Source organism: Cardiocondyla obscurior, linkage group LG06 (assembly GCF_019399895.1).
Source record: "Cardiocondyla obscurior isolate alpha-2009 linkage group LG06, Cobs3.1, whole genome shotgun sequence".
Lineage (NCBI taxonomy): Eukaryota > Metazoa > Arthropoda > Insecta > Hymenoptera > Formicidae > Cardiocondyla > Cardiocondyla obscurior.
Genome location: NC_091869.1, coordinates 5,039,610 through 5,065,413, shown reverse-complemented (window position 1 = coordinate 5,065,413; position 25,804 = coordinate 5,039,610). Strand labels below are relative to the sequence as shown.

At 43.3% G+C, this 25,804-nt stretch overlaps 2 protein-coding genes across 2 annotated transcripts; both read left to right on the top strand.

The window, feature by feature from the left end:
• The first annotated feature begins 298 nt into the window (after positions 1-298).
• On the top strand, positions 299-784 carry LOC139103268 (PE-PGRS family protein PE_PGRS45-like). Its single transcript, XM_070657766.1, has 2 exons — positions 299-302; positions 420-784. Exons 1-2 carry the CDS (start codon positions 299-301, stop codon positions 782-784), a joined length of 369 nt encoding a protein of 122 aa, XP_070513867.1.
• On the top strand, positions 632-24,758 carry Galphao (G protein alpha o subunit). Its single transcript, XM_070658746.1, has 8 exons — positions 632-1,097; positions 7,710-7,752; positions 11,222-11,363; positions 12,412-12,572; positions 16,711-16,839; positions 17,552-17,681; positions 18,512-18,665; positions 18,750-24,758. Exons 1-8 carry the CDS (start codon positions 980-982, stop codon positions 18,935-18,937), a joined length of 1,065 nt encoding a protein of 354 aa, XP_070514847.1. The 5' UTR covers positions 632-979; the 3' UTR covers positions 18,938-24,758.
• The last annotated feature ends 1,046 nt before the right edge of the window (positions 24,759-25,804 follow it).

The following is a 25,804-nucleotide window of genomic DNA, read 5'->3' as shown; positions in this document are numbered from 1 at the left end:
GAGGATTGGTCGAGAGAGCCTTTCAACATATCAAACACGGGCGATCTGCCAAGTCGTGAAAACGAGTAGTGTGCGTTTTCTTTGTACCCTTAGGCGTTCAGTGAGACGAGAAACATTGGTCAAACAACGGGCAATATTGGGGAATCCAATCCGAAGACCCGTTTACACGCAATCAATTATTTTAATCATTAACGTTAACGATAGAAAATTCTCCTCCCTATTCGGTCCCGTAATCTAACCCTGAGACAAACCTGTACGAAACCTAAAACCTGTATGAAAATTTTCTAGACACGAAACTATGCGTATTTACTAATTAACGCACCGCTACACGTCGACGATACTTGGGCGGGTTCAAGCTACGCTTGTATCGAACTTGTTGCCCGAGATTACGGAATTAATCAGACCGCTCTTTCTTGCAGGCGCAGCTGAATCGGCGCGGGTGAATCGGCGCAAGTGTGGCGGTGGTAAGGGTCGCGCGCGGGTGGCTGCGGTCGCCCAGGTAGTTAGGGGACCACTCGGTGCCGGTTGCCGCCAGGAAGGTTGCCCAACCGGTGACGACGAAGACGAAGACGACGAAGACGAGGACGAGGAGGAGGACGGCGGTGGTGGTGGTGGCGGAGGTGGCGGAGGAGGCGGCGGTGGAGGAGACGGTGAAGCCGGTGAAGGAGGTAGTGCCGGTGGCGGTAGTGGTATCAGTGGTATTGGAAGTGTTTACGGTGGTTGCGACGACGGTAGTGGTGTCGGCTGTTGCGGCGACGACGGCCGCGGCCCCGAGAAGTGCTAAGTGCGACGAGGAGGACGGGGTTAAAGGGCCAGAGGTGAGCACGGGGTGGCGACGGTGGAGAAGAAGAAGCTGCGCCGGGAGGTCGTTTCACCCACTTTGTGGCGACGGGGCCGGTACCTGGCCGCGCTGTTTAGCAGCCGCTGGTGAGAGAGCAAGTGCGTGAGGGTGGCCTTTGTAAAGGCAACGTGTAGCAAGATGGGCTGCGCCATGTCCGCGGAAGAGCGAGCCGCTCTGGCTCGCAGCAAGCAGATCGAGAAGAATCTCAAGGAGGACGGTATCCAGGCGGCCAAGGACATCAAGCTTCTACTACTGGGTGAGTAACTCTTTTTTTAGTCCACCCTGATTCATCGCGAGATCTTACCGCCCGGGGATAAGTCGTATACGCGCGACGCTCGTTAAAATTTTATAATAACAAATCGTGGGCGAAACCGACGGATCGCTTCCTCTCACGCGCTATTCTGGAATTTGTTCGAAATTGAATGGGGACAGCTGATATCTCAAGTTTTATTCAACGTAGAGCTCGATATAAAATTCAATATGTTGTTTATTCCAAGCTTGGATTCGTGTGATTTCTAGATAATATGTTGAGTCCCTATTTATATCTTTTAAAAGCAAGTAACAATTGGATAATAGTATTTAAATTATCAATCTTTTAATATTCCATCAAGTACTCGTTTGTATCACAAAGCTTCTATCATTTAAATTAAATTTAAGTTACTGTAAAAATAACACATTACGCGAAAAACGGGTCAAACGGAAGAGATAAACGAGTAGTCGGCTGTTTGATTTGGATCTGATGACTTATATATTCAACATACGAGTGCCATGTAGTGGATGGTATCACAATAATCACTACAAGAGGCAGAAGGGTGCTAAAACTATCTCGTTGCGAGCTACGTCGGTACGTAAAATGTAACAAGCCCCTCCCCCTCAAAGAAAAGGAAAAAAAAAAAAGAAATTGGAATAACAATTTAATATTAATTACGTTTATTGTAAATTTATCAAAACAATTATTAAATTAATTATTAAAATTAATTATTAAATTAATACTTTCGTCGTGCCGTTTGTTCGTGCAAGAATTCCGACGTCGTTACTTTAAAGTCGAGAGATATTCGCGAAGAATATAATGAAACATAATTAACGTAAAAGTTGAAGAGACTTGCGAGAAGGACTTAGACTCACTCCGTGAGTTCTAAAACACGGGAAGAATATAACTTCGTAAAGCGGCATAAATATTGTCGGGAAATTATCTGTTGGAAATAGCGCATGCAAGTTGGCGACCGACCGCGATTATATCGACGACACCGCGAAGTATCTACACTGCCGTTTTCCTTTCGTGCTAGATATTTCATGAGCTATGGATATATGATTGGTGAGGAGTTGCGCATTGTGTATGCTCATTCTCTCTCTCTCTCTCTCTCTCTTCTTTATTGATCTGGCCTAACTTTCTAAATGCGTGCCGAATCACAAGCCAATTATGTCAAAGTTCCTCGTCGCGTGCAAGAACCATCGGGATCACCTCTGCAATTACCTTCGACGGAAATTCGCGACGTTTTCCTCGACAAAAGTTCCGTGCCGAAGAGGGTAAAATTTTCGCTTCGATTAAGTAGAAAAAAAAAAAATAATAAAAAAATAAAAAATAGCGGGATAATAATTAAAGGTTCTTCTCCAAGTTTTTTCCCGCGTTTGAAAGATCGAAGGCGACTTGTTCTCGGATGCGTTCGAACTGGCGAACCGCGGGTAGAGCGCCGGGCTTTTTAAATCGATCGGCATGCATGCAGGAAATTGGACGCGACGTAAAACCGGAAGAATGGCGCAACAAGCGTGTTCCTCCTTATTGCGGAAGGGTAATGCCCGATATGCTCGTCCGACGTCAGTTCTTTCAGCGCGCGGCCGGAACGCTGCGAGGCGCATAATTGCCGGCGTCGGCATCAGATATCATCTGACGTCGGCGTTTCATCGGTGACGTCAACGCTTTGGGACGCGGCCGATATGACGCGCGATAGCGCGTCTCATTCGCTCGCGTGGGTGTCGAAGAGGAAGGAAAAAAAAAAAGAAAACCTTTTCGATTTGAAACTTGAAATGACCGTCGATGCACAGAACGGATACCGCGGCGTGAAACGCGCGTCGAAAATATTTCCACCGAAATAGACGGCGACAGTGCTGGAAAAATAAATCAGATCACGTTTTTTCTTTTTTTTTTTTTTCTTTTTCTTCCCCGAGTTTCTTTCTTCGGCCGGTGTGCGCTCGGGATATCTGGGGACCTGGCAGAGGATGTCAAGGGACGTTGATATTTGCCAGGACACATACTGCCGCCACGTGTCAGCGTTAGGGTTCTCGCGCGGGTCGCGAGGTTTTCAGTCAACAGGGAAAGTCTATCGCCCGGGTTTTCTTTTCGTGCTCGGGACGCGGCAGGGAGATAATTCCGGAACGCGGATCGTAAATTCGTTCGGTCGGTCCGCGGCTCTCGGCAGGGACATATTTATTTCCCCGGCCGAAGCACCCCGATCGATTTCTTTTTTCAAACGTAAAAAAAACTCTTTCGAACGTAAATTCAGGGTAAATGTATATAGGTTTTGAATATTTTATTGACACAGATGTGCGGGAGTCACACGCGGCTCGTATTCGTAACAAGATTTTCCAGAGAAGGAGCACGGTGAATAATTACAGAAGCTATAGCGCGAGCCTTTTCAAAGATGGGAACGACGATAGAACGGAGCCGTCTTTCGTTCCGTTGGCATTTCGAGATCGGTATAAGATTAGGAATCGGGTCCCTCGATTGTCAATGACGCGTCATCGCGATGATTCATGTTTGGTCGGTAGAGACGTTGCGTAACGCGCGATTACGTGGACACGTACCGCGGGTAAATAGATAGGACACAGTTTAAACGGAGATTCATTCATGACCGCTTTCTACTTGCGAATTATACCTATCGACGCCGACGAGCTCTCCGCATTTTCGCCGCATTATTTTCCCCGCTTTGATATTAATGAAATAAACGCTACTTAATTGCTCCGTGTGAAATTTTAATTGCGCCTCGCAGATATTGCTCGTAGCCTCGCGGTTTGAAGTCTTAATGAAAAATCCTTCGTCGGCCTTGCGCTATAATTAGTAGCGAAATCAGCGCGGGGGTGGCGTGAAACGCACCGACGTATTGTCTCAGTTTATCTGTCAGCGTCATTAATTGCATTTTCAATTTGCTCTCGCGTTTTTTTTTTTTTCTTTCTTTCTTTTTTTTTTTCTCTTTTTTTCCCTCTTTCGTTTTCTGTTCGGCGACACTCGAAGAATCGACAATCTTGAACCTATTTCTCCGAGTCCACCTTTTGTCGCACCTTTCAGCTATTCAATATTTCGGTAATACTTCGAGGAAAGTGAACGTTTGACTTTAACTGATGAGTAAGATCTTTTTGTTCGCCGTGTGCTTTTCATTCATTTTAACGTTCGCCTTTCGCAGACGCGCATTGCGTTCAGGAAAAAAAGAAAAAGAAGAGTGAATTAAAAAATTGCAAATCCGCTTTAAGTCGAACGGGAACCGTGGAAGATACGGCTTCCAGCGAAATATGGGTCCTGTTTATTAGTGTAACCAGTGACGTCATTCGTCGAGAAAACGCGCGCGCGGGTGTACGTGCGCAAATTGGCCGCGAGTATTTTCATCCGATTAATGGTGCCTCGGCTGCGAAATACAAACGCACGTTGCATATTTCAAGGCGACGCAGGGCGGCTCTATGGCGTTAAATATCAGCGACTGAGAGGCTTTCTTTGTCGCGGTGCGCCGACGTGTCGGCGGACAAGACGTCGAAACCGGCGAAACGAGAGAAAATCTTCAATCGAGATCTGTTTATCCGGCTTTGAGAACAGAAAAAAAGGAGGAAGCTTCTTAAAAATGTTTTACTTTATTATTTGTCGGCGGATGTTTATACTTGAATCGGAAGACGAGAGAAAATTTTGATCCGAACAATTTTCCTGTTTCGATCGCCGTCAAAAGTATAAGATTTCTACGCGGTAATTAATTATGAAAATTTACCAAGGTAAAAAAAATAAAAAAAAGAATTATACGCCGTGCTTTTAGTATGTCATTGTTTTATGTTGAAAGCGATATCGAATTAAACCGAGAAACTAGAAAAATTTCAGCTTACATAATTTGCATCCAGGAGTTTTGATATATCTTGCGAACGTATATAGCTAGACGTACTTTAAAAACAACATTGATTGCATACTGTGAGTGCGTGCACCGACGTAAAATGGCAAAGGGCGCGGTATGTTTGCGCGTGAAATCAGCCGAAATGTTAGAAGGGCATCGTAATAAAATACAATTTATTGCAGCCTGTAAATTATAACATAACGGCAAAGTGTTTTTCCACGTGCCGAACGTGTCGCGTTCAATATTAAATTGCAATTAATATTTTAGTTTTCGGCACAGCGCTGCAACGCGACATGTAAAATTTGCACGGAAAATTTCTATCATTTTTGATATAATCAAAAAGAGCAAAGTATAATTACAAAAAAAATAAAAAAATAAAATAAATATATATGTGTAAAATATCTCGTTTCTCATTCTACAAATAAAATAATGCAAAAAAAAAATTTTTTTTTTGCATTTATTAAATGTAAGACAATTTTTTTTTTTTTAATACGTTACGCGTTAATTATTTTCCTTTATTTTATATCTTAACGGATAATTTTACATATGGTCGGCTTAAGCTGATAATAACTTCAACGAAACGCAAACACCTTGGTTTCCCGCGCCGTTTGGTGCAGGCACTCGAATTTATCTGAATTATCTCCGTTCCGCATTTATCGCGACGGGATAAAGCTCGCCCTCGCAATCTGTGCGGCTTCCGTGAATAAAAAAGCAGGTGAATGAAAATGCAAGCGAGAGCACATATGCGGACGGGTTATTCCGCATATATATATATATATATATATATACATATATACCGGGGACGCGCATTTCTGGACCGGAATTCGAATTTAAGATAAAACCAATCGGTCGCGGTCACCGCCGCATAGTACAAAACCCCGGCACGGCAGGTGCCAAAATTTCGCCGCGACGTATGGCCCCATAGTAAACGCGATCCAGCTCTAAATCACACTGGAAACTGGTGTAACCAAACACGCCGGGTGAATAATAAGCGGTGGAAGCGATACGTTGCGCCAACGTAATACAAATGATGGGAATCTAACCGTGGAGTTACGAAAGTTAACGGTGGAATCTAATATAGGAGTTACCGGGAGAGCTCTCGGGCCCCGCGGCTTATCTAAAGTAAATACCAGAGAGGGTTTGTTTCGCTTCACGGCGAACGGTAACGCCGACCTCCGGGCTTTAACCGAAAAAAAAGCTTGAAGTGAAATTCTAGAATCCGGAGGGTTAAAAAAAAAAGAAAGAAAAAGGAGAAACCACAGGGGCGGAGACGCGCGCGATTTCGCCGGGCTCTAGGCCAAGCCGCGACTACGTTTAACTCCGTCGATGTTTTACATCGACGAGAGAGATCGCGACGAGGATCATCGACGGTGTCTCGAGATGAAACTCCTTTTCTTCCTTGGCCGCCGTTTATAGGCCGGCACTTGTTCGAGATGTCGCGTGTATTCAGTTGATACTAAACGGCTCTAGGCGGTTCGAGTGGCTATTATAGACGACGACTACTCGGCGCCGAGAGTGCTTTTAAAAAATCTGAGAGAGGGCGGAGGGCTTACCTCGCGGTATAAGTAGGAAAAGCAGGAGTTTCCGTCCGACGTGTCCGGTTATATAGAGCGGCATATTTCACGATATCTAGGCTCCTTCGGCCTTAATGCGTTCGTCGATCCGGTCTTGCTAATGCCCCGCGCGAGATTATTTCTCTCGGTAAATAATTAATAGCGAATTAGAATTTAATGCCTCCGGCAGAAGCACCTTTTTCCACGACGGGCACGTTCATTAAGCGTACAAGCTAATGTGCCCAGCTAATGCGCGAGATAGTCTATCTTATTGCGACTAATGAGTTTTAATATACATATATTCCTTGATGAACTTGTGTTTTTTTTTTTTTTTTTTTTTTTTTTACAGTAGAGATTAGTTGTCATTTTTTAGCTATTGAATTTTTGACATAAAATACCCGGAATTTTAAAATACTAGAAAAAACCATGCGCGCGCGTAGCGCGTTATATTTTTTAAGAAGCTCCGATTACAAACTACGAAGAACAAATCATGCGACTTACCAATCTGCATGAGCTTCAGCGGAGTTGTAGAGTTCTGCCGGTGACTGTAACATAAAATTAAACATATTAATGTAGACATATTAGTATTTAAATTCATGTAAGGGTAAAGCTTTATTTTAATAAAGATTTTCTTAAAAAAAAAGAATTAATTCTTACCTAAAAGTTGCTCCGCCGATGTATGATGCCCTTCTCGGGCCTGCTCCTCCTCTCAGTTTATGTGTCGAGTCATCCCCGCGCACTGGACACTCGCGAACACCCCGACCGTGATTTTATAATCGCGAAAATTATTTAACTTTTTCGCGCGTTTAGGATAAAACCATGTCAAAAAATTACGTCCGAATATTGTACGGAACTCCCGGAACGACCGACGAACCGGCTGCGATTCGTATAATTAATAATATCGGCGGTGACGACACTTCCGTTGACAGCAGTAAATGCAGCTGCGTCAATCTGTAACAAAAAAAAATATATATAATTTAATAAATGGCAACAATATCGATTATCAACTAATTTAGGCGTCGCACCAATTTTTTATAGATAGAAACGAATTTTTGAAACGGCGAATTGCTAAGTATATATTTCTTAATAAGGGGCTTTTATCTTTCCGCTGTCCAACGCGCAAAGTTCACTTCGCAACGGAATTTGGCGATACGTAATCGTAAGAGATTGATTGCGCTGCAGTTCATTAATGCCTTTCTTCTACCCTTTTTTGTCTTTTTTCTTTTTCAGGAGCGGGCGAGTCCGGCAAGAGTACGATCGTGAAACAAATGAAGTAAGTATAATCGTCTTAGCGCTTCGCGCTACATGCGCTAATTATCATTCGAAGGAGGGGAGATTCTATTATTGAAGCATGCGAGATTACATCCATGCACATGTTGTTTATTCCCTAACACACGTCGACCGTTCCCAATTGCCAATTAAATTAAATTCCGAATTAATTGTGCCGCGGCTCTCCAGTTTGCGTTCGTCGAACGTCGAGTGGGTTTCCCTCTTTTAAATTGATCGCGCCGGTTTCGAGGCTCGAGACTAAGGTCCTCCGGAAAGGATCTACGAAGAAGGAAGCACGAGTTGTATTTTGCGGGCCGCGCGTAGATTCATTTGGATTTAATTCACGCAGAGGATGATTCATCCCTCCGTGCGTGTACGCGCGTAATTAGGCGAATTTCGCGTCACCGACTCGTTACCGGAGAATTTAACGACTCTACCACGGGAAAACGAGACGGCACGAAGAATATGACGAGAAACGGGTCGTGGACACAATGGTACAATGCCGACGTCTGTAAAGCTCGCATCCTTTTGACGTTCCGTGACGTCGCGAAAATGCTAATTTGCGGCCACTAATCAGTCAGCTGCAGACCGATCGCGAGAAATACTTTCCCACGTTCCTCTCCTGATTCCTCGGAGTGCACCGCACTGGATTTTTATTATCCATAGTCTTCTTCGTCGAAATTAATGTCTCGCTTTTTTTCGTTTAAATTAAAAGCTTCAATTCTTTGTCTTTGTAAATTTGTCTTGTACTTTAAACGCGAAGGGTATACGTTGAAGCGGTTGAAGTAAAATAATACGTGTCCTTTTTATCTGTTACCGTTGCTAATAATAATTTAATCCAGAGTCTCATTAGCGCGACAGCTTTTAAAATTTATTAGAATAACGATCAGAGTCGTCGATTTGCTCTTTTTACGAGGCGCTTATTCCGGCGGAGAATGCAGCTGCTTAAATTTGAATGACGCAGCTTAATAAAAGGACGGAAATGAGTCAGATATCTCTAATCAGATATATTCCAATTCGTTTACTGAAACTTAAATGACTTGAATCGTAACGCGAGCCTATTCCTTTAGGAATTAAATTGTTTGAAAACGTTTTCGCTGTTTACGTTATTTCGCCCTCGCAGTTCTTGTCACTTTGTCAAATTGCAATGGCAATTCAAATTGTCTTGGTCCACGATTTAAACAAATTGAAATTTTTATAATTAAAGAGATAAATAAGCAAATGACGAAGAGACTGAAATAAAAGTAAAACATCTCGCGTTTAAAAAAAAAAATTATATAAAAATTTTATTAAACGTAGAATTACATCTCCCGTAACTGTTCCATGTTAAGTACTCTCAAAAGGGCACCTGTTAATTAAATAAATCACACGTTGTGTTTTATATCCGACTTCTTTCCGCGTAATTTTCTGAATTATCGCGGCCTGGAAGTAAGCAGAATGTCGGATAATAGCGCCAGTCCTTCTCTCCCTCTCTCTCTCTTTCTCTCTCGCGTGCGCGAATAATAGATTAATCTTTTCGCGTCCGTGCATCGGCATTATTTCGAGGCAAACTGTTGCCTCGCCTCGGCGAGATCGATACTCGCAATGTTACGATACGCTCGCGCGTATCCGAGGGCAGCAGCTGTTCCGTGATACGTGCTCGTCCGAGATGTTAGCACCGAGTTTTCCCTCTCCCTCTTCCACCGTCGTATAGATTAGCATATTCCCTCTGTGGGGCGAGTCTCTCTCTTCCTGTGACCCGGTACGTCATGAATGGGCCCCTGTTCGAAGGGTCCCACGAACAAAGTTACCGTTGTGTGTGTCTCTCCCGACGGAAGAGAAGGCTGCCGGTCGCAAATAGGGATGCTCCTAGTATCGCGATAACGATATTTTCTCTTCCTCCTCTCCCTTTTCCCCCGCGAACCTCGGGATTTTTCCGCCTGATCTTTGAAATTAATTAAGTTTCCTCTTTTCCTCGAAAGTCACCCGAAATCACAATTCCGGGATTGTTCCTTTCGTCTCTATGATAAAACGCCTTATCGATATTATTCAAAGGGGAAAAAAAAAAGAAAAAGGGGGCGGACGAGAGGGAGGTAGATTCGTGGTTTTTAAATCGCGTCACGTTACGTGCTTTTGAAACTAAAATTCTTTACGTGCCGATCCGCGCCGTACAGCGCACGCTGGCTGCATAATTTATGGCCGCGCATAATGCAACGAACATTTGGCACTCGAGACTGAAGTACGAGCGAAGCGTGATTTTCACGCACACAACTCTTTACGGGTCCGGCTTTTCCTTCTCGCGTGCGGCCGGCCATAAATCTACCTGTGTTGCGCGTGCACACGTAAAGCTCTCCCGTGCCGACGTTAATATCGTTACTCTCGAAACAACGAACACCGCCACACTGTTTCTGTATCATTTATTAACGTAATGGGCGGCGGGGTATTCTTCGCTGGCATTAATACGCCGTTAAATGTTCCCGGTGACGGTGGAGTTACATTAGAAAATATTATTGCGCAAATTACAATTGATATTTGTTAATTAAAAACGTCCGGATCGCATGCTTCTGCACCCCCTTTTTTTCCTCTCTCTCTTCTCCCCTCGCCCGGAAATGAAAAAGATACGAGAACACGTCGCGCGTTACGGGAGCGCTCCTGGAATGCCCCGCGAAGTGTACGACGTCGTGTTAATTAAGAAAGAAAGTTAATTAGAACGCGAGCATTCGATTAATTTCTTGCGGAGCGCGACGTCTCTCTCTCTCTCTTTTTCTCTATCTTTCTTTCTTTCAATTAAACACACGCAAATTAAAGATACGCGTCCGAATCTACGGACTTACGACTTTAAAAAATTTGGTATTGTTTTTCAGCGGGCGATTATACGTATTATATACGGGAGAGCATACTTAACCGCCGGGCACGGGCGTAGATCTGTTTCGCGTAATACTACACCGTGTTGTCGCTTGTATACACAGAGCACACCGTGACTCCGTAAGTCACCTGTCCGCGCGTTGGCTCCGAGCATTGTTACAATATTACGTATACGGGGACCACTCGTGTAAATCACCGGCGTAGCGCGCACTGCGATTCATATACATGCATACATGCGTTTACACGGTACACGCGCGGCGCAGCATATATTAATTCGAGCCTGCGGGGTACGCACGTGACGCGCGTATATTACAGCGCGACAGCGAGCTCCTTGGGAGAAGACCAGCCCCGAAGGGCGCTTAAAATCAAGTGCAGAACATCAACGCGTTTTTCCCGTTCGTTCCCGTTGCGCCGATCGCGGGCTATCGAGATTTCATTTATTCCTCCATCAACCACGCCGCTCCCAGATCTTTCCCTCGTCTCCGGTTTTCTCCAGCTTAATTTCTTTTTTTTTTCTCCTCCTTTTTTTTTAAGCAAACGTCGCCTAAACCAACCCTTATCTCAATATTTACGGAAAGGAGACGTTTCACCGCGCGGACGTGCTAACGCGAGTCCGTTTCTGCTTTCAGAATTATCCACGAGAGCGGCTTCACGCCGGAAGACTTCAAGCAGTACAGACCCGTCGTATACAGTAACACGATACAATCTCTAGTCGCTATTCTCAGAGCAATGCCTAATCTCGGCATCAGCTTTTCCACCAACGAGCGAGAGGTAATGTGCATCTGCGTCTTGAATGTCGAATCGCTTTAGAAAATAGAAGGCGCCTTCCAGTTTCATCGCCGATTTCCGCTTCAGGCCGGTCCACTTGAATTTAAATTGTAACGCGCCTTGGGATAATTTCCGGTTACGTCCCGAACCCCGATTATTTCACACTTGCTTCAATTAAACGAAATGCATCTCTTAATTTTTTTCAGACACCTTCGAATTTTTTTTTTTTCCAGTAAAAATAACTATCGTGGAAGTACGCAAGCGGTGTTTTTTTTCCCCGTAATTTAATTTGTTAACACGGCGCGCCTTTAATCTGGTCATCCAACCTTCACTCATTTAACTTCACCGAAATGTCAACTGCAAAATTATGGAAACGGTTCAGCGACACGCGGTATCGGTCACGTATATCTTGTGCGTTATTTAAATGTTGCGTACGTTGAGCATTTTAAGCTCGCGAGACATGACACGACATCGAGAATGTTTACTACATGCCGACAGTTGTCTAATGAATGGAGCATTCAGCGGCGAATCATAACGTGTTGCCTGGTTGATTAGCCGTCTAAAGCGCGTACGTGTAAGACGATCCCGGCCCGGCCGGATGCGCGTCCCAAGTTCGTACGAATAATCATCGATTCGCTCCTTTAATACTCGCAATTCTTCACGCGCCCGCGCGCGGATTAATAAATTATAAAATAATTGCATCCCGAACGAATTGCGAAACGCATCGTTTAATTATCTCTGTTCATATTTAAAACGCAGATATATGTATATATTGTATATAGTTAATTATGCAAATGATATTGATTTTACGCCAGAAATTAAATTGATACCCGCGCAAATTATATCACAGCGAAAAATTCAACTAATTATTCCCGTCAAGTAATTAGATATTGGAAGTATTTGCTTTCGAATGCACGAGGCGATTAATGTTTGTTTAATGTCGCGGTATTATTTGTAGTTCCGATGTTAATGCATTCGGCGAAAAAGCGGGACGGCGCGGGGTTTCGCGGGGTCGCGGAATAAGAGATTCATGTGTTTCACGTGCTTACAGACGGACGCGAAAATGGTGTTCGACGTAATACAAAGAATGGAAGACACGGAACCCTTTAGCGAAGAACTGCTGGCGGCTATGAAGAGGCTGTGGTCCGATAATGGAGTGCAAGAGTGCTTCGGTAGGAGCAATGAATATCAGTTGAACGACTCGGCGAAATAGTAAGTGGCAATCATTTCCTGAATTGATTTCAATCTCAAAAACTTTACGGATGTCATAGGAAACTGTTAACTCCGTTGCAAAGATTAAAAAAAAAAAAAAATATTAATGATAAACTTATTAATTAATAAATTTAAAGGTTTATCATTAATATTATTTTTTTTTCAGAAATTTTATTCAGAAAAAAAATCTGTTCCCTAAAACGCGATTTTCTTAATTGCATTGATTAGTAGGGAATTTTTTTGTATCTATCAAAATTTGTTTTATCAACGAAAATCTGTGTTAATTTTGCCACGGCGATCTCTGCGATCGCGAGAAGGATGATTGAGAATTTTACACTTGAGAATTCGCGTGTTGGCTAGGGCGGCAAGCAGTAAGAGCAAACCTCATCCTGAACGTGAAGACCTGTCGTCCCTCCTCTCTTCTCTCATTGTCAGTGCGTTTCGCAAGCATATTTCCGCACTGCCCCCTTCGCTGAATATTGATTTTGTAGTAACGCTTGTACATCTCGGTATAGTACCGTTTTCCAATACTTTCATCAGTTATCTCTGTTGAGCATAGATATTTTTTTATTTATTTATTATTTATTTTATTATTATTATTTTTCTTTTTTTTTATTACGGGACGCTTTCAACGCGTGAAACGATTTGCGGATCCGTTCTCCTTGATAAAGTCGAATCACGACACTCAACAGGCCGGATCATGGATAACGCGATTAAAAAAGGAAACGGGTTCGTTGTTCCGAACATTATCCGCGAGCAATTATTTTCCGGGGAAGGAAGAGGAGTGCAACTCTTCTATGTATCGCGATGACACCACCATTATAGATATTAAAACGCGTTCGTAAGACGGTGAATAAAAGAGGGATCGATAATTTTTCAAGTCTATCCTCTCGAGGCTCCATTACATTTTTCTTCGTTGCAATTCAATTCAGAAATCAAGGGCGCTTGTGCATACAAGCCAAGCCCGGCCGCGAGAGATTCCATCGCGCGACTTTGCCGGGGGTAGTTCGCCGTCGAGTGGCGACTGATGCGAGATTTTGTCGCCGACCAAAATCCATGATCGAGGCATGCACGCTCGCCGAAGTCTGCACGCAACGCAGAAGAGGCCGGCGGCGGCTTTTTCCCCCCCAACGCCATCGAGCACACGTCGTTTCTGGCGCCGTTCTCAGCTTTAATAAACCGCAGTGCGGTTTCGCACGGGCCGCACGATATCGCTCATAGCACACTTATTGCACACGCAACTACGCTCTCATTTTCCTTCCCCTTCTCGGGGCCACCTCGTTTTCTTTCTCTCTCCATCGGTTAATATATAATTCACCGAGGAGACCCTATCGCCCTTAATAATTGCGTATAACGAAAGTCCACGCCTTCCTCTGATGAAGGCAGCGATATATTCGCGGGGTAAAAAGAAAGAAAAAGAGAGAAAAAAATATAAAATACAAGTACCACCGCTTTCCGACAATTATGTTATTTGCATTTGATTACGCACAGAAATATACTTATGACAGAGCGGAAGATTGCGCTCGGCTACCCACGTTGTCTATATATAGAACACAAATAGCAGCTGATATTAATAGATGAAATTTATACAAATAGGCTGGCGTTGTTTGGTATAATATCTTAAAGTGATACTACGACGCGATGTTACTTTCGAAAGTTTTATGTCAATTTAAAAGAAAAGGAAAAAGAGGAAAAATAAAAAGAAAGAAAGGAAGAAATGTGATTGCCGCGAACTCCCACATGTTGAAATTAATGTGACGTGATATCGCAGGAAATTCTGGAAAGTTTTATATTTCTCCCAATTAAAAAAGATCCTCTCGAATTGCCTTGTAGTTTCCGAGCTACGATGTTCCAGGTTTTCGAACATTCTGATTCGAAGGAAAATTCAATCGCGTTAAGTTCATAGAGTCATCAAAAGCGTAGACGTAGGTCTTCCGAAGCTTGAAAAGTGAGCGTATTTTTTACGGGGAAAGGGACGAGATGTTCTTGAATAACCCTCGGGAACCACCGCGTACGGAGGAAAAGAGAGAGAGAACTGCCGGCGGGAATTTCTTTCCGCGAGGTAGGCCGGAAGAGGGTAACACGAATTTCCCGTGGAAAAAAGTCGCGGACTGAGGAGAGTGAGTGGTGCCGGCGGGGGTGGCGAAGAGAGGGCGGGAGATGCGACAGGTTTGCCCGAAGACGAGGTCGCGGATGGGAGGGATGGACGTGGGGGATGATGACACGACGGGTAAGGGGGTTGGTACTCCGAAATGTTACGAGAAATGCGCGCCAACTCTCCCTCTTTCGGTTCTCGTTTCTCTTCTTTTCTCTTTGCCGCCTTCTTCGGGGGGATTCTCTTCCTCTCCCTCTTGCGCACCTCGTCATTATTGATCGCAGATGACGTCACGCCACGCCCGTGTCACGTGGCACGCGAGCAAAATGGCCGATCGGGGGTTCCGGCGAAACTACCACCTTCTCTCCTGCTTTCTGCCGGTTTATTCACGTCTGTATTCCTCCTCCTCCTCCCCTCGCGTCGCCCCTTTCACCCGCGCCGGAAAAAATCTGAGCCGCTTCTTTCCCCAGGGAGACCACCACCAGGACTCGCGAGCGCGTTCCAGCTTCGGCGTGTCCTGAATCGCCGCATCCCTCATGGCAGACTCCCTCGTGCTTCGATCTTTGCTTCCATTTTCTACTCGTTCTCTTTCCCTCCCTCTTTCCCTCTTCTCTCTCTCTATCTTTCTCTCTCTCGCCCTCGTTCTCATTTTCTCCCTCGTTCCTCCGTGTTCTACACCCTTCCGTTACGTCCTCTATTCTCTCACATTTAATCCATCGTTACCTTCATGCACCTTTTCCTTTTCTCTCTCGCCGGAAATTCGTCTATCGTCAGTCGCCTTCATCACCCAGCTTCTCAAGCTACTCCCCTTTCTCATCTCATTCCTTTTTCTCATTACAAGAGCTAGAAAGAAACTCGCGGATTCCTAAACACCGTAAGCAGAGGCTTAAAAACATGGCGTTGCGCAGTTTCATCCCAACTTTTCAACATCCCCTTTAGCTTCTTGAAAAAAAAAGAAAAAAAAATCGACGGCTCGATAGTCGGTACAAGAAACTCTTTTGACTTTTTTTTTTCGCGGTTATCTAGAACAGAATAAAACCACCTGTCACCTGACAATTTTGCGATGAGAAACAAATAACCGTTCCCAGCATCAATTATAATACTGTCACCGCTAATTAAATATTTATTACTCAACGTACACGTTCAATATTTAACATTTCTCACTCGACATTTCACATTCAGCGCGGAGAAGTGTAATTATTAAGTCATCAATGGGATTAATTTATTTAATTGTACGTACCACGCGATAAAGATGATGAATGATTAAAAATATTTCATAAACTTATTAGTATTTTTTTTTTTATTGTTTGTTTGCGCGTTATTTAACTCTGCCAAAAGACGAAGCGCATCGAAATAATATCCCGGAAGAGAAAGAAACGAGAAAAAAAAAAAAATGTAATTGTCAATTTTTTTTTTTTTAACTTTATGAATGCTACCGGCTTCGCGGACGGCCGGGCGAGAAACTATCAAAGTGTTTGCGCCGGCGGAAGCGTTTCCTCGTGGCGGTCAGTTCGCACGGCAGTTTACGAAGACCTGATTACAGTAACGCCATTTATTATGTCCGCTCGCTTCCAGCTACTTGTTGCGAGCCGCGCCCTATCCCGCAACTTGAAACGCTCTCACTGCACGGAATCGCATCTGCATTTTATTGGGCAAACAGATGCTAATTTATTGCTAATTAATCGACGACCGGTTCGAGTGGCCTTATTATCCCGGTAATTTAACAATGGTTCAAAAAGAAAAAAAGAAAAAAAAGTAGAAATCAAAGCCGCCGCACAGAAGCCGGGTTCAAAAATAAACCGAACGGAAACGAGTCCGCGGAAGTTGAGCCAAGAGGGTGAAACTATTTCGTTTACCTTGGGAACAAGTTCGAAACGTTTAATGGGGAAACAAAACCCACGGCGGGATAATCAATTTATTAATTCACAGCCGGTATACGCCGAGGAGCCTCGGCTTGTCGAAATGTGTAAGGGGCACATGTCGTTAACGTCGCAAGAATTACGACCGCGCGACGTTTTCTCACGAGCACATCGTTCTTTATAGCTTCCTGGACGACTTGGATCGATTAGGAGCGAGGGATTACCAGCCAACGGAGCAGGACATTCTCAGGACCCGGGTGAAAACGACGGGTATCGTGGAGGTTCACTTCTCATTCAAAAACCTCAACTTCAAGTGAGTCAAGTTTTTTTTTTTTCTTTTTTCTTTTTTTTTCTTTTTAATCTTTGACGCTGGTTAGAGAACGATTCTTCGCTACTCTCAGATTACCACCCCCGGGACCGACCGCGAGACAATTTATTATGTGCACACCTATTGTAATACGTTCGCGACTTTAATTAGAATCGTTCCGCGCGAATGACGATAACGATCGCTCTTGTTTCATTTAATGCCGACTCATTTGTGCAATCTCGCGGGCGAAGCACTGGGCACTCCGGCGATGCGAGGCCGGTCCCCGCTTTCGTTATGAATGGTCGACGCGTGAGTCATTACCGTGATAATTCGAGCGTTTGCTTGGAACGTAGCCGAGAGAGATGACTCGTATACGGCCGCCGATACTTCTTCCCCCGTCCATCAGGATCGAAAATTAGCGGCCGTTAACGGCCGAAACGCGTGGCGGTGATAATTGTTTTATCCCCGCTTTAATCAACCGTGTTAATCTCACGGCGGTATCAAGTACCGGGAACTAATTAGACGTAGACGTTACGCGTTGAAACAGCGCGCGATAAACCCGCCACTGTTGCGGATATACGGTGTCTTTATTTATCGCGATTATGTTTTAATGTTTTCGGCGCGCAGGATTTATATGTACTTATAATGAGAATCCGGAGACTGAAGTGTTATAATCTGACGGATTTTTATATTCATTTCTTTCCTCTTTTTTCTTTAGATTATTCGACGTAGGCGGTCAGAGGAGCGAGCGTAAGAAGTGGATACATTGCTTCGAAGACGTAACTGCAATTATCTTCTGCGTGGCAATGTCCGAATACGATCAGGTCTTGCACGAGGACGAAACGACGGTAAATATGTTAATTAATTTATCCTTCTTTGACGCATTCGCTGGTATTTTATAATTTTGAAACAACGTTAAAAATTATTTTGTGTCTCACAAAGAGAAAAATCATCAAGTAACATTTTTTTACGAGTTTTATTAAATTAAAATAAATGTAATAAAAATTTACAAAAATTATTTGAGAAACTTCTAAAGTTTCAATGTTCTTTACAGAATTAACGTGTTATAATTTTTTCTTTTTTTTTCGCGCTCGATTGTAAATGCGCGGTTGCATTAAGAATGCGAAAAGGTTGAACGCACGGCGTACGATCCGTCAGAAGAATGTCACGTCCGAATTAGGATTACGATGGAGTATACACGTAACCGAAGCTCCGAGGAATCAAGGGATCAATTGCCGGGGTCGCTGCACGTGGGAAGGTTCCGTTGAACTCTCCGCTCGCGTGCAATAGTGACACACGCGTGTCATCGTTCCGCCGCTGTTAATTGTCATTACGGTGTACGTCTCGTGACCTGCATCGCTGGTCCATTGTGGCGAATTACATGCGGCAGCGTTTGCCATTAACAAGGATAGTTTTAAATGTAATATCACGTTTGAAGAGCGAATTTTTGTAAATCTTGAACGCAAATCAATCATACCGTCATTTATACCGCTGCGGATTATCACACAAGCGTATTTTTGCCGATTAATCCCATCGGAAATTAATTATCGACAATTGTAGTTTTATAAAAAAAAAAAAAAAGAGGACAGAAAAAAATTTTTGCAAGTGTCCATCGGTAAAAATAGCGTACGTGACCATTTTTAATTAAGATTCTAATATCGAGCTCACGTTTTTGCAGAACCGAATGCAAGAGAGTTTAAAGCTGTTCGACTCGATCTGCAACAACAAGTGGTTCACCGACACCTCGATTATCCTATTCTTGAACAAGAAGGATCTTTTCGAGGAGAAAATCCGCAAGTCTCCTCTCACAATCTGTTTTCCCGAATACGCTGGTAAATAATATATGGCAAAATTTGACGGCTGTTTTATTTTGTGGCAGGGTGATTAACGTCAAGTTTTGAAAATGTCCACCGTAGGTGCACAGGAGTACAGCGAAGCGGCCGCGTACATCCAGGCACAGTTCGAAGCGAAGAACAAATCGACCACGAAGGAGATTTACTGCCACATGACCTGTGCCACCGACACGAACAACATTCAATTTGTGTTCGACGCAGTCACAGACGTCATTATCGCCAATAATCTGCGCGGCTGCGGTCTCTACTAGGCTAATTCTGTATTCTACGTTAAGCGCAAACGGAGGAGGAAAACGTTACCCACGACATGGCTGGCCGGACGATATTCTTCAATGGGTTCGTGGCTCGTCTCGGTTCTACTCCGACGCGGGAAAGCGAGAGAGGAAAAAAAAAAGAAAAAAAAAAGAACGAGGAAGAGAGAGAAAGACGACCCCTTTCGTTATCAACGCTGTGCAGCGGAACGTTTAGTTTGTCTTGTCTTATACTAACGAATCCGAGAAGCCGACGTTGTCGACCGTTCGTGATGTCGGTCGGAGAGACTCGCAACGCTCCTTGGCGAAGGCAGCGAGGAAAGGACGATCGATTGCGGGAGAAACGCGCGCTCCGAGAGCGAAGCGACGGGTCAATCGTTGATTCCGAATGCTTGAATCGGGCGGGTGTTATTTTCGCGGAGAAAGGAACGATCGCATTTTCACGGGGCGACCTTACGCACCGAAGAAACGAGAGGGATCTTAATTATTCGCGTTTGCATCCGATCGTCAACGGTGACGAAGATGCGAGAAGATCCTGTACAAAACTGAGAGGGTCGCGGACCTTTTCGATCGAGGCTGGCTGTCGACGCCGAGGATCGTCGAGCATCTTTTGTACCGTGATCTTCGGCTCCGTTTCTCGTTTCGCTAGAAACGCTCGAGCATTCCATGACGCTCCGCGCAGAGAATGAGAGGAAACGTCGTGCGTGCGCGCCACGCACACAAGTCGAAAACCTTTTCCCACAATTTTTCGCACAGAGATTTTACTAAGCGCACTCGGAGTTCGGTTTATATATACACATATACGCGTTTCATATATTCTCTTACGTCTCCCCTTTCATCGACAAACAAATTCGCACGCGATCGAACACGTATCTCTCGAGGGCGCCGACAGCGCTTTTCCACATTTGCATTTTGATAAAGCGGAGAGCGGCTGAAGGACAACGCGACAGTTTTATAAGAGAGCAAACGGGTATCGACATCGCGTGGTGTCTCCAAAGCTCAGTTGATTACTTCTCGTAACGTAACGATTAGATTCTTCTATTTTTACTTTACGTCATTTCTATACGTCGTGCAATTACCACGCAGTTAATATGACGACCACGCACACGGGGATATTCCTAGGCACAGAAAAATTATAGTCACAAATGTCGATCCACACGCACATACATACACACGCGCATAAATTATTTTTCACGATGGAGAAACTTGTTTCCCTTCGTTAACGAACGTCGCGAGTTTTTTTAATTTTTTTTTTTTTTCCATGTGTAACGTGTAATTTTATCGTCGCACACGGGTATCTAAGTATATAACGTGTCGAAATACTCGCGACTTCGAAGCCATTCGTTCGCTCTGCGAGATTTCCCGGCGGGAGAGTATTTGGGAGATAAGAAAGTCACGCGCGGGATAATCCACGGTATCTCGGCTCGCGCGCGAAGGGGGGAGGAACATTTTTCTTTTGCGAGACAGCGAGACTAAAATAGTGATTAAAAAAAAAAAAAAAGAAAAAAAAAAAAAAAAGAAGTAATTGCCAACAGATTGCTGACAAGTGAATCGGGATTTTCAACGGTGGACGCTCCGTGCGTTCGAGCAGGGGCATACGTACGCACGTACCTGCGTGTACACATTTTCTAGGACATCCTGCGCACACACGCGTAAACGCCGCAGCGATTTCGCGGGAATCCTAAGAGTGTATTTTTCTAAGTGCTTCGTTTTATCTTCCTTTACGTTTTCTTTTTCCTACGGGGTGTAACGGGGGACCGACAATACTGCTGGTTAAGTTCACGTCACTTGCACGATATACCGCGGGCTGACAAATGCGTTCGAGGCGAATAGCTCGAAGACATCGAGCGTTGACGTTGCACTCGTCTGATACTCGAAGAGACACCGGCAAAACGTACCGAGGGGATACCTGAACAATACGAAACAATTAAAAGATACTTCTGAGACTAGGTATCTTCTGGACTTTTAGACACTCTTTTTAAGGGTGTTCTTATATTGTTGGTGTGGCTTGTGTGGACCACTAAACGCCATAATTAGTACCGATGCGGCAAAGTATTTGGTACCCAGCCTCGCATATGGCAAACATTACTCATTAACGACCACGAATCGTTCTTATTTTTAGTCTCTTCGGGTACCAGGTAAACGTCGGCGTTTCTAAGCGCGTTCGAACTATTGAGTTAGTCGAGCAATCGAGGCGTCATCAGCGAGATGGGTGACGAGCTAGATCGTGCTTTGTGACTTTAGCGATATAACAAAAAAAAATATTTATACGGAAACTAAAAAAAAAAAAATGAAGAAATGTGTGTAAGAAGTCTCAAATGAAACGTACCAAATAGCGCGTGCCAATGCGCATGATTTACCTTTTAATCTAGCTACGTTAGGGTATCGTGGGCCCCGGTAAACTGCGCTTTTTGTCAAAGAAGTCGATCGAACACGACGGAATCGCGATTGTCGTCACGAGGTGCAAAAGATTCGGCCGATCGAGAGATTATCGATTTCTAGCGTTGTTATAAGAATTTAGCGACATAAATTATATTGTATTAATCGTACCGCTCCGGCAAATTTAGCCGGATTCGAAAGATCAATTGTACGAGCGACATTTCAACCGATTCGTTAGAGAAGGCGATCCGGCTACGACGTATCGGTCGAATCCGATTACTCGCACGCGACTCGATCGCCATGCAGTTACCGCAAAAAGCACGGCTTACGCGTGGAATCAGGAAAGCGAAATACGATAAGCGAAGCCGAGCATCAAAAACTATTTGTCGTCTAAAAAGATCCGTTCGATTCGCCGCCGTTACTGATTCCACGCGGAGTCCAAGAATTAAATCGCTCGGATGACCCGCGGTGCAAACGTAACTAAATCAAAATCATGCGTGGAAATAGTCGTTTTCTCGGCTCTAGTCAATCTAACGAGGAGCTAGTCGACGACACGTCGGTGAAACCGTTTTTATGGGAATATATATTCAGGGGTAGCGGTCTCCGAGGAAAAGGGGGGGCGTTTTCACACGCGTAAATTTAAATTACGTAAAAATGTTCATAGATACCAAAGCGCTCCAAGCATTTGGGGACTAAGCGCGAGGGGATCGGGGCGGGAATAGAAATACACGAGAGTACACTTTGTAAGTCTACCGATTTACTGCGTTGCTAGCTTATAAACACGATTCAACATTAAGCGATGATGTTTCTGTATATGTGAGACGCATGTTTCCTTGATGAATGCTTTAGAGAAGAAATTTCGGCGAGGAAAACGCATACACCGGTTTGTGGGATCGAAACGGAAAGGGCTGGCGGGTCGTGAACGCGGAAGGTTCAGCTTCTTTTGTCGAGATTGCCTACTGTAAGCTTTGCATAATCGCAAACGCGAGCGGATCGACGTCGCGAGGATCGCTTGGTTCGCGAGGGCCGACGAAGGATTCGAGGGTCGAGCGAGCGAATCGCGGCTGCGACTGCGGGACAGGTGGGCGAAACGTCTCGAGTCTGTATATATAATACTATAATATGTAATAATATAGTATTATGTGTGATACTATATTAAATGTGTGTAATATACGCTCGAACACACGGAACCACCGCGTCGCGTATCGTTGCGTTTACGCGCGTAATAATAATAATTAAAAAAAAAAAAAAGAAAAAAGAAAAAAGGAAAAAAAATAAAATAATAAAATAGTTGGCGCTGAGACGATCCGCGCACGATCGGATCAGCGAGTCTCATCGTCGCCGTGGTCTTTTTCGCATCTTTCACTCCGAGGTTTCACGGCACTCGGTGTTACAAGCGAGCTCTCTCCCTTCGAGGCGCACTTTTGCGACGTACATTTTAATTTCGTTTCACCTAACGTCTGTCTTACATTGCAACGGGCTTCACCATCGGACCAAGCGCGACGATCCGATATCCTGGATATCGTCCGAGATAATCTCGCCAGGGTGGCCTAGTTCGTCTCATCAGTCATCGGGAAATTCAACCCCTTTTCATTCGAAGCGATCCATTTGACGAAATCTCGCAAACGAAGTGGTTTATAAGACATTTGAAAGATTGCGATACTTTTTAGACACTTTCACCGTTCAAATGTTTGTGATAAAGTCAAAGATTTTCTTCTCCTTTTTTTTTTTTTTTTTTTTAATCGTTTTTCTTAATTTTATTCTATGTCTGTTTTCGTTTTATTCTAGATGGAAGAAACGACGGTTGTTTTTAATCTATTGATACGATTTTTTCCGGACAGCCTTTATTCTGGACGTGTCCTAGTGAAGTTTACGTAGCGATAAATCAATGTCATTTTCATATCAATCGACGTATCGCGGCCAAGACGGAATGGACCGCGAGAGGAAGAGTCGCCCAGCGCGGTCGCAATTCCGTTTACGGAGGCAACTTTGATTGGGAAACACGGGAACGAAAAGACCTAAGAGAAATTCGCATCGCGCGGAGTATCTGTCCGAGGCAATTCGAATTCTCTTTACGAAAAAGAGAAAACTTTGAATTAACTGCTAATATTTCGCGGAGCAAGATCGGGTGAGAAAAATTTATCTTTTCGTCTACATTTATTTACGGTAGCGCGGAACATCCGCGTGAAAACGTTGCAACTTTGTGACGTAAACCTGTTCTTATGCATAATGGTTTTTTGTTCTTTTTTTTTTACACGTCACAAAATGCCTTTGCAAAAAGTGTTCTATAAAAATGACAAAGTCGGACTACAGGCCGAGTAACCGTCGAGTGTTAATATATTTTTTATTTTATTTTATTTTTCTTTTATTCGAAGCATTTATTCTTATTGAAATTTTTATTCCTTGTTAAAAATATCTATCTGCTTTTAATATTATATATATATATATATATATATATATATATATATATATATATATTTTATTCAGCGTAGAACGAAAGTTGCCAGGTTTTCACGATGGAGAACGTCTCCGTGTGACGGCGCGAGTTGCTTCGTGGCACAAAATGCGACTTAATTTCCGCTTGGGTGAAATTGTATATCCGAGAGTCTTTTTTTTTTTATTTTGTATTACTGTCTCTAAGGATTAGTGTTACTGACTGTGTAGTCTCGCGATAACGTAGCTGTATTATTCATTATTCACCATGATTGCCATATTGTTGTAAAATTAGCTTAATACACTGAACAGCCGGTAGAAGCTATTGTGACGAGTAATATATATATAATTATACATACAAATATATAATTATACATATATAAATATAGAGATACGTATTAGTTATACTACTGCTAAGTCATACTTTTATGTGTGCATGCGTGTGGGCCGCGTGGACGGATGGATGTGGCACGTATGTGTGTAGCATTTCTAGTCACGTAATCGAACCAAAAATGAAAAAAAGGAAAAAAAGAAACATAACAGCTAAATGTCTACGCGTACATGTACGTACACGTGTATACCCGACATCGTTCGTTCATTTAAGTTCCTGCGGCAGAGTATCCGCCAGAGAAATAATTCGCCGACGAGCTCGCGACGAATCTCTCGATTCGGGAAAGATTGTCCGGGAATAAACGAGCATTTCTTTTTTCATTTATTAATTATTAATATATTTTTTTTAATCGTTGAATCATACTTAAGACACGTAGAGGCTTTTTTTTTTAACTGTTTTTTTTTTGGTGAGTACACCTCGCTCTTGGATTTCAAATTTTAAACAATTTTAGATCGAGACTTAGAAAAAGAAAAAAAAATTGAAAGCCCGCGGAATTAATTAAATTAACCCGGCACGGGCTCGTCTGCGAATTAATCTCCGGCGGATTTTGCGTGCAGTATAATTGCGAGTATACTCGCGCGCTTCTCATGTACGAGGAAAAAAAAAAAAAAGGGAAAAGGACGCCATGGATTGAGACGCGGCGCGAAAGTGATCGTGTCGATCTCTTAGAGACTGTGAGCCGTATAAACGTTGCATTTCCAAGCAGATTTCCAGAGATTATCTCTTTACCCGACTCTACTTACTAATTTAAAAAAAATTTTTTTTTATTTTTACTATCGCGTTTTCTTTTTTTAATTTATTCATTGTTTTCTTTCCCTCTTTTTAATCTGTCGCGAGAGGAAGGAAGGGAACACGGCTAGGCCGCCCTGAAGGGCTCGCGTTCGCGGAAGAAGTCGAACGGGACGAAAATGTTTTAATTTTTTTTTTTTTTCTCCGAAGGTACACGGCCTCCCGGTGAAAATCGACTATAATAACGACTATAATACAGGGCGAGGTGAAATTTACTGTGCCGAGAACAGCCGCGACCAGTTCGCTATGCATCCTATCATTAAAAAAATATTTAAAAAGAAAAAAAAAAGAAGAAAAAAAAATGTGCTCTCTCTCTGCCGTTATCACGGTGGAAGGCGAGCGAGCGAAATGCAGTAAATTGTGTGGGAGGATTAATTATAGCGTTATATCGTAATTATAATGATTAATGGTAATTATTATAACACACTGGTAATAATAAAAATAACTACAAAAAAAAAAGAAATGAATAATGACGTTTAATTGACGATCAATAATCAAGAGCGCACGTATTTCATGATGCATTCATAGTTTTAATAATCATTATTTGATTTCCGTTGTGAAAGAATGATATGTAAGAGTCTTATTACGAAGGGAACGATCAACAGGGGAGAAAGGGCGAGCGTTACACAAAATGATGAAATAAGAAAAAGGAAAAAGGAAAAAAAAAAAAAAAAAAAAAAAGAGTGAAACGTCTCATTATATAAAGTTACCACCATGGAGAACCTTTCATTATATAAAATTATTATGTAATAATTGTCCATACATCTTAAAATGTCAAAATAAACTAATAACGAAAAATACTCATCTTGGATTTGTGCTTCTTACTTATACCTTGCGATCTCATTAATTTTGCAATTCAAACAGAAACGCAACAA

Excerpts from the sequence above, each read along its gene's own strand:
- Galphao (XM_070658746.1), top strand. The coding sequence starts at position 980 with ATGGGCTGCGCCATGTCCGCGGAAGAGCGAGCCGCTCTGGCTCGCAGC. Across the intron at positions 1,098-7,709 it reads CATCAAGCTTCTACTACTGG|GAGCGGGCGAGTCCGGCAAG; the intron begins GTGAGTAACTCT and ends TTTCTTTTTCAG. Across the intron at positions 7,753-11,221 it reads ACGATCGTGAAACAAATGAA|AATTATCCACGAGAGCGGCT; the intron begins GTAAGTATAATC and ends TTCTGCTTTCAG.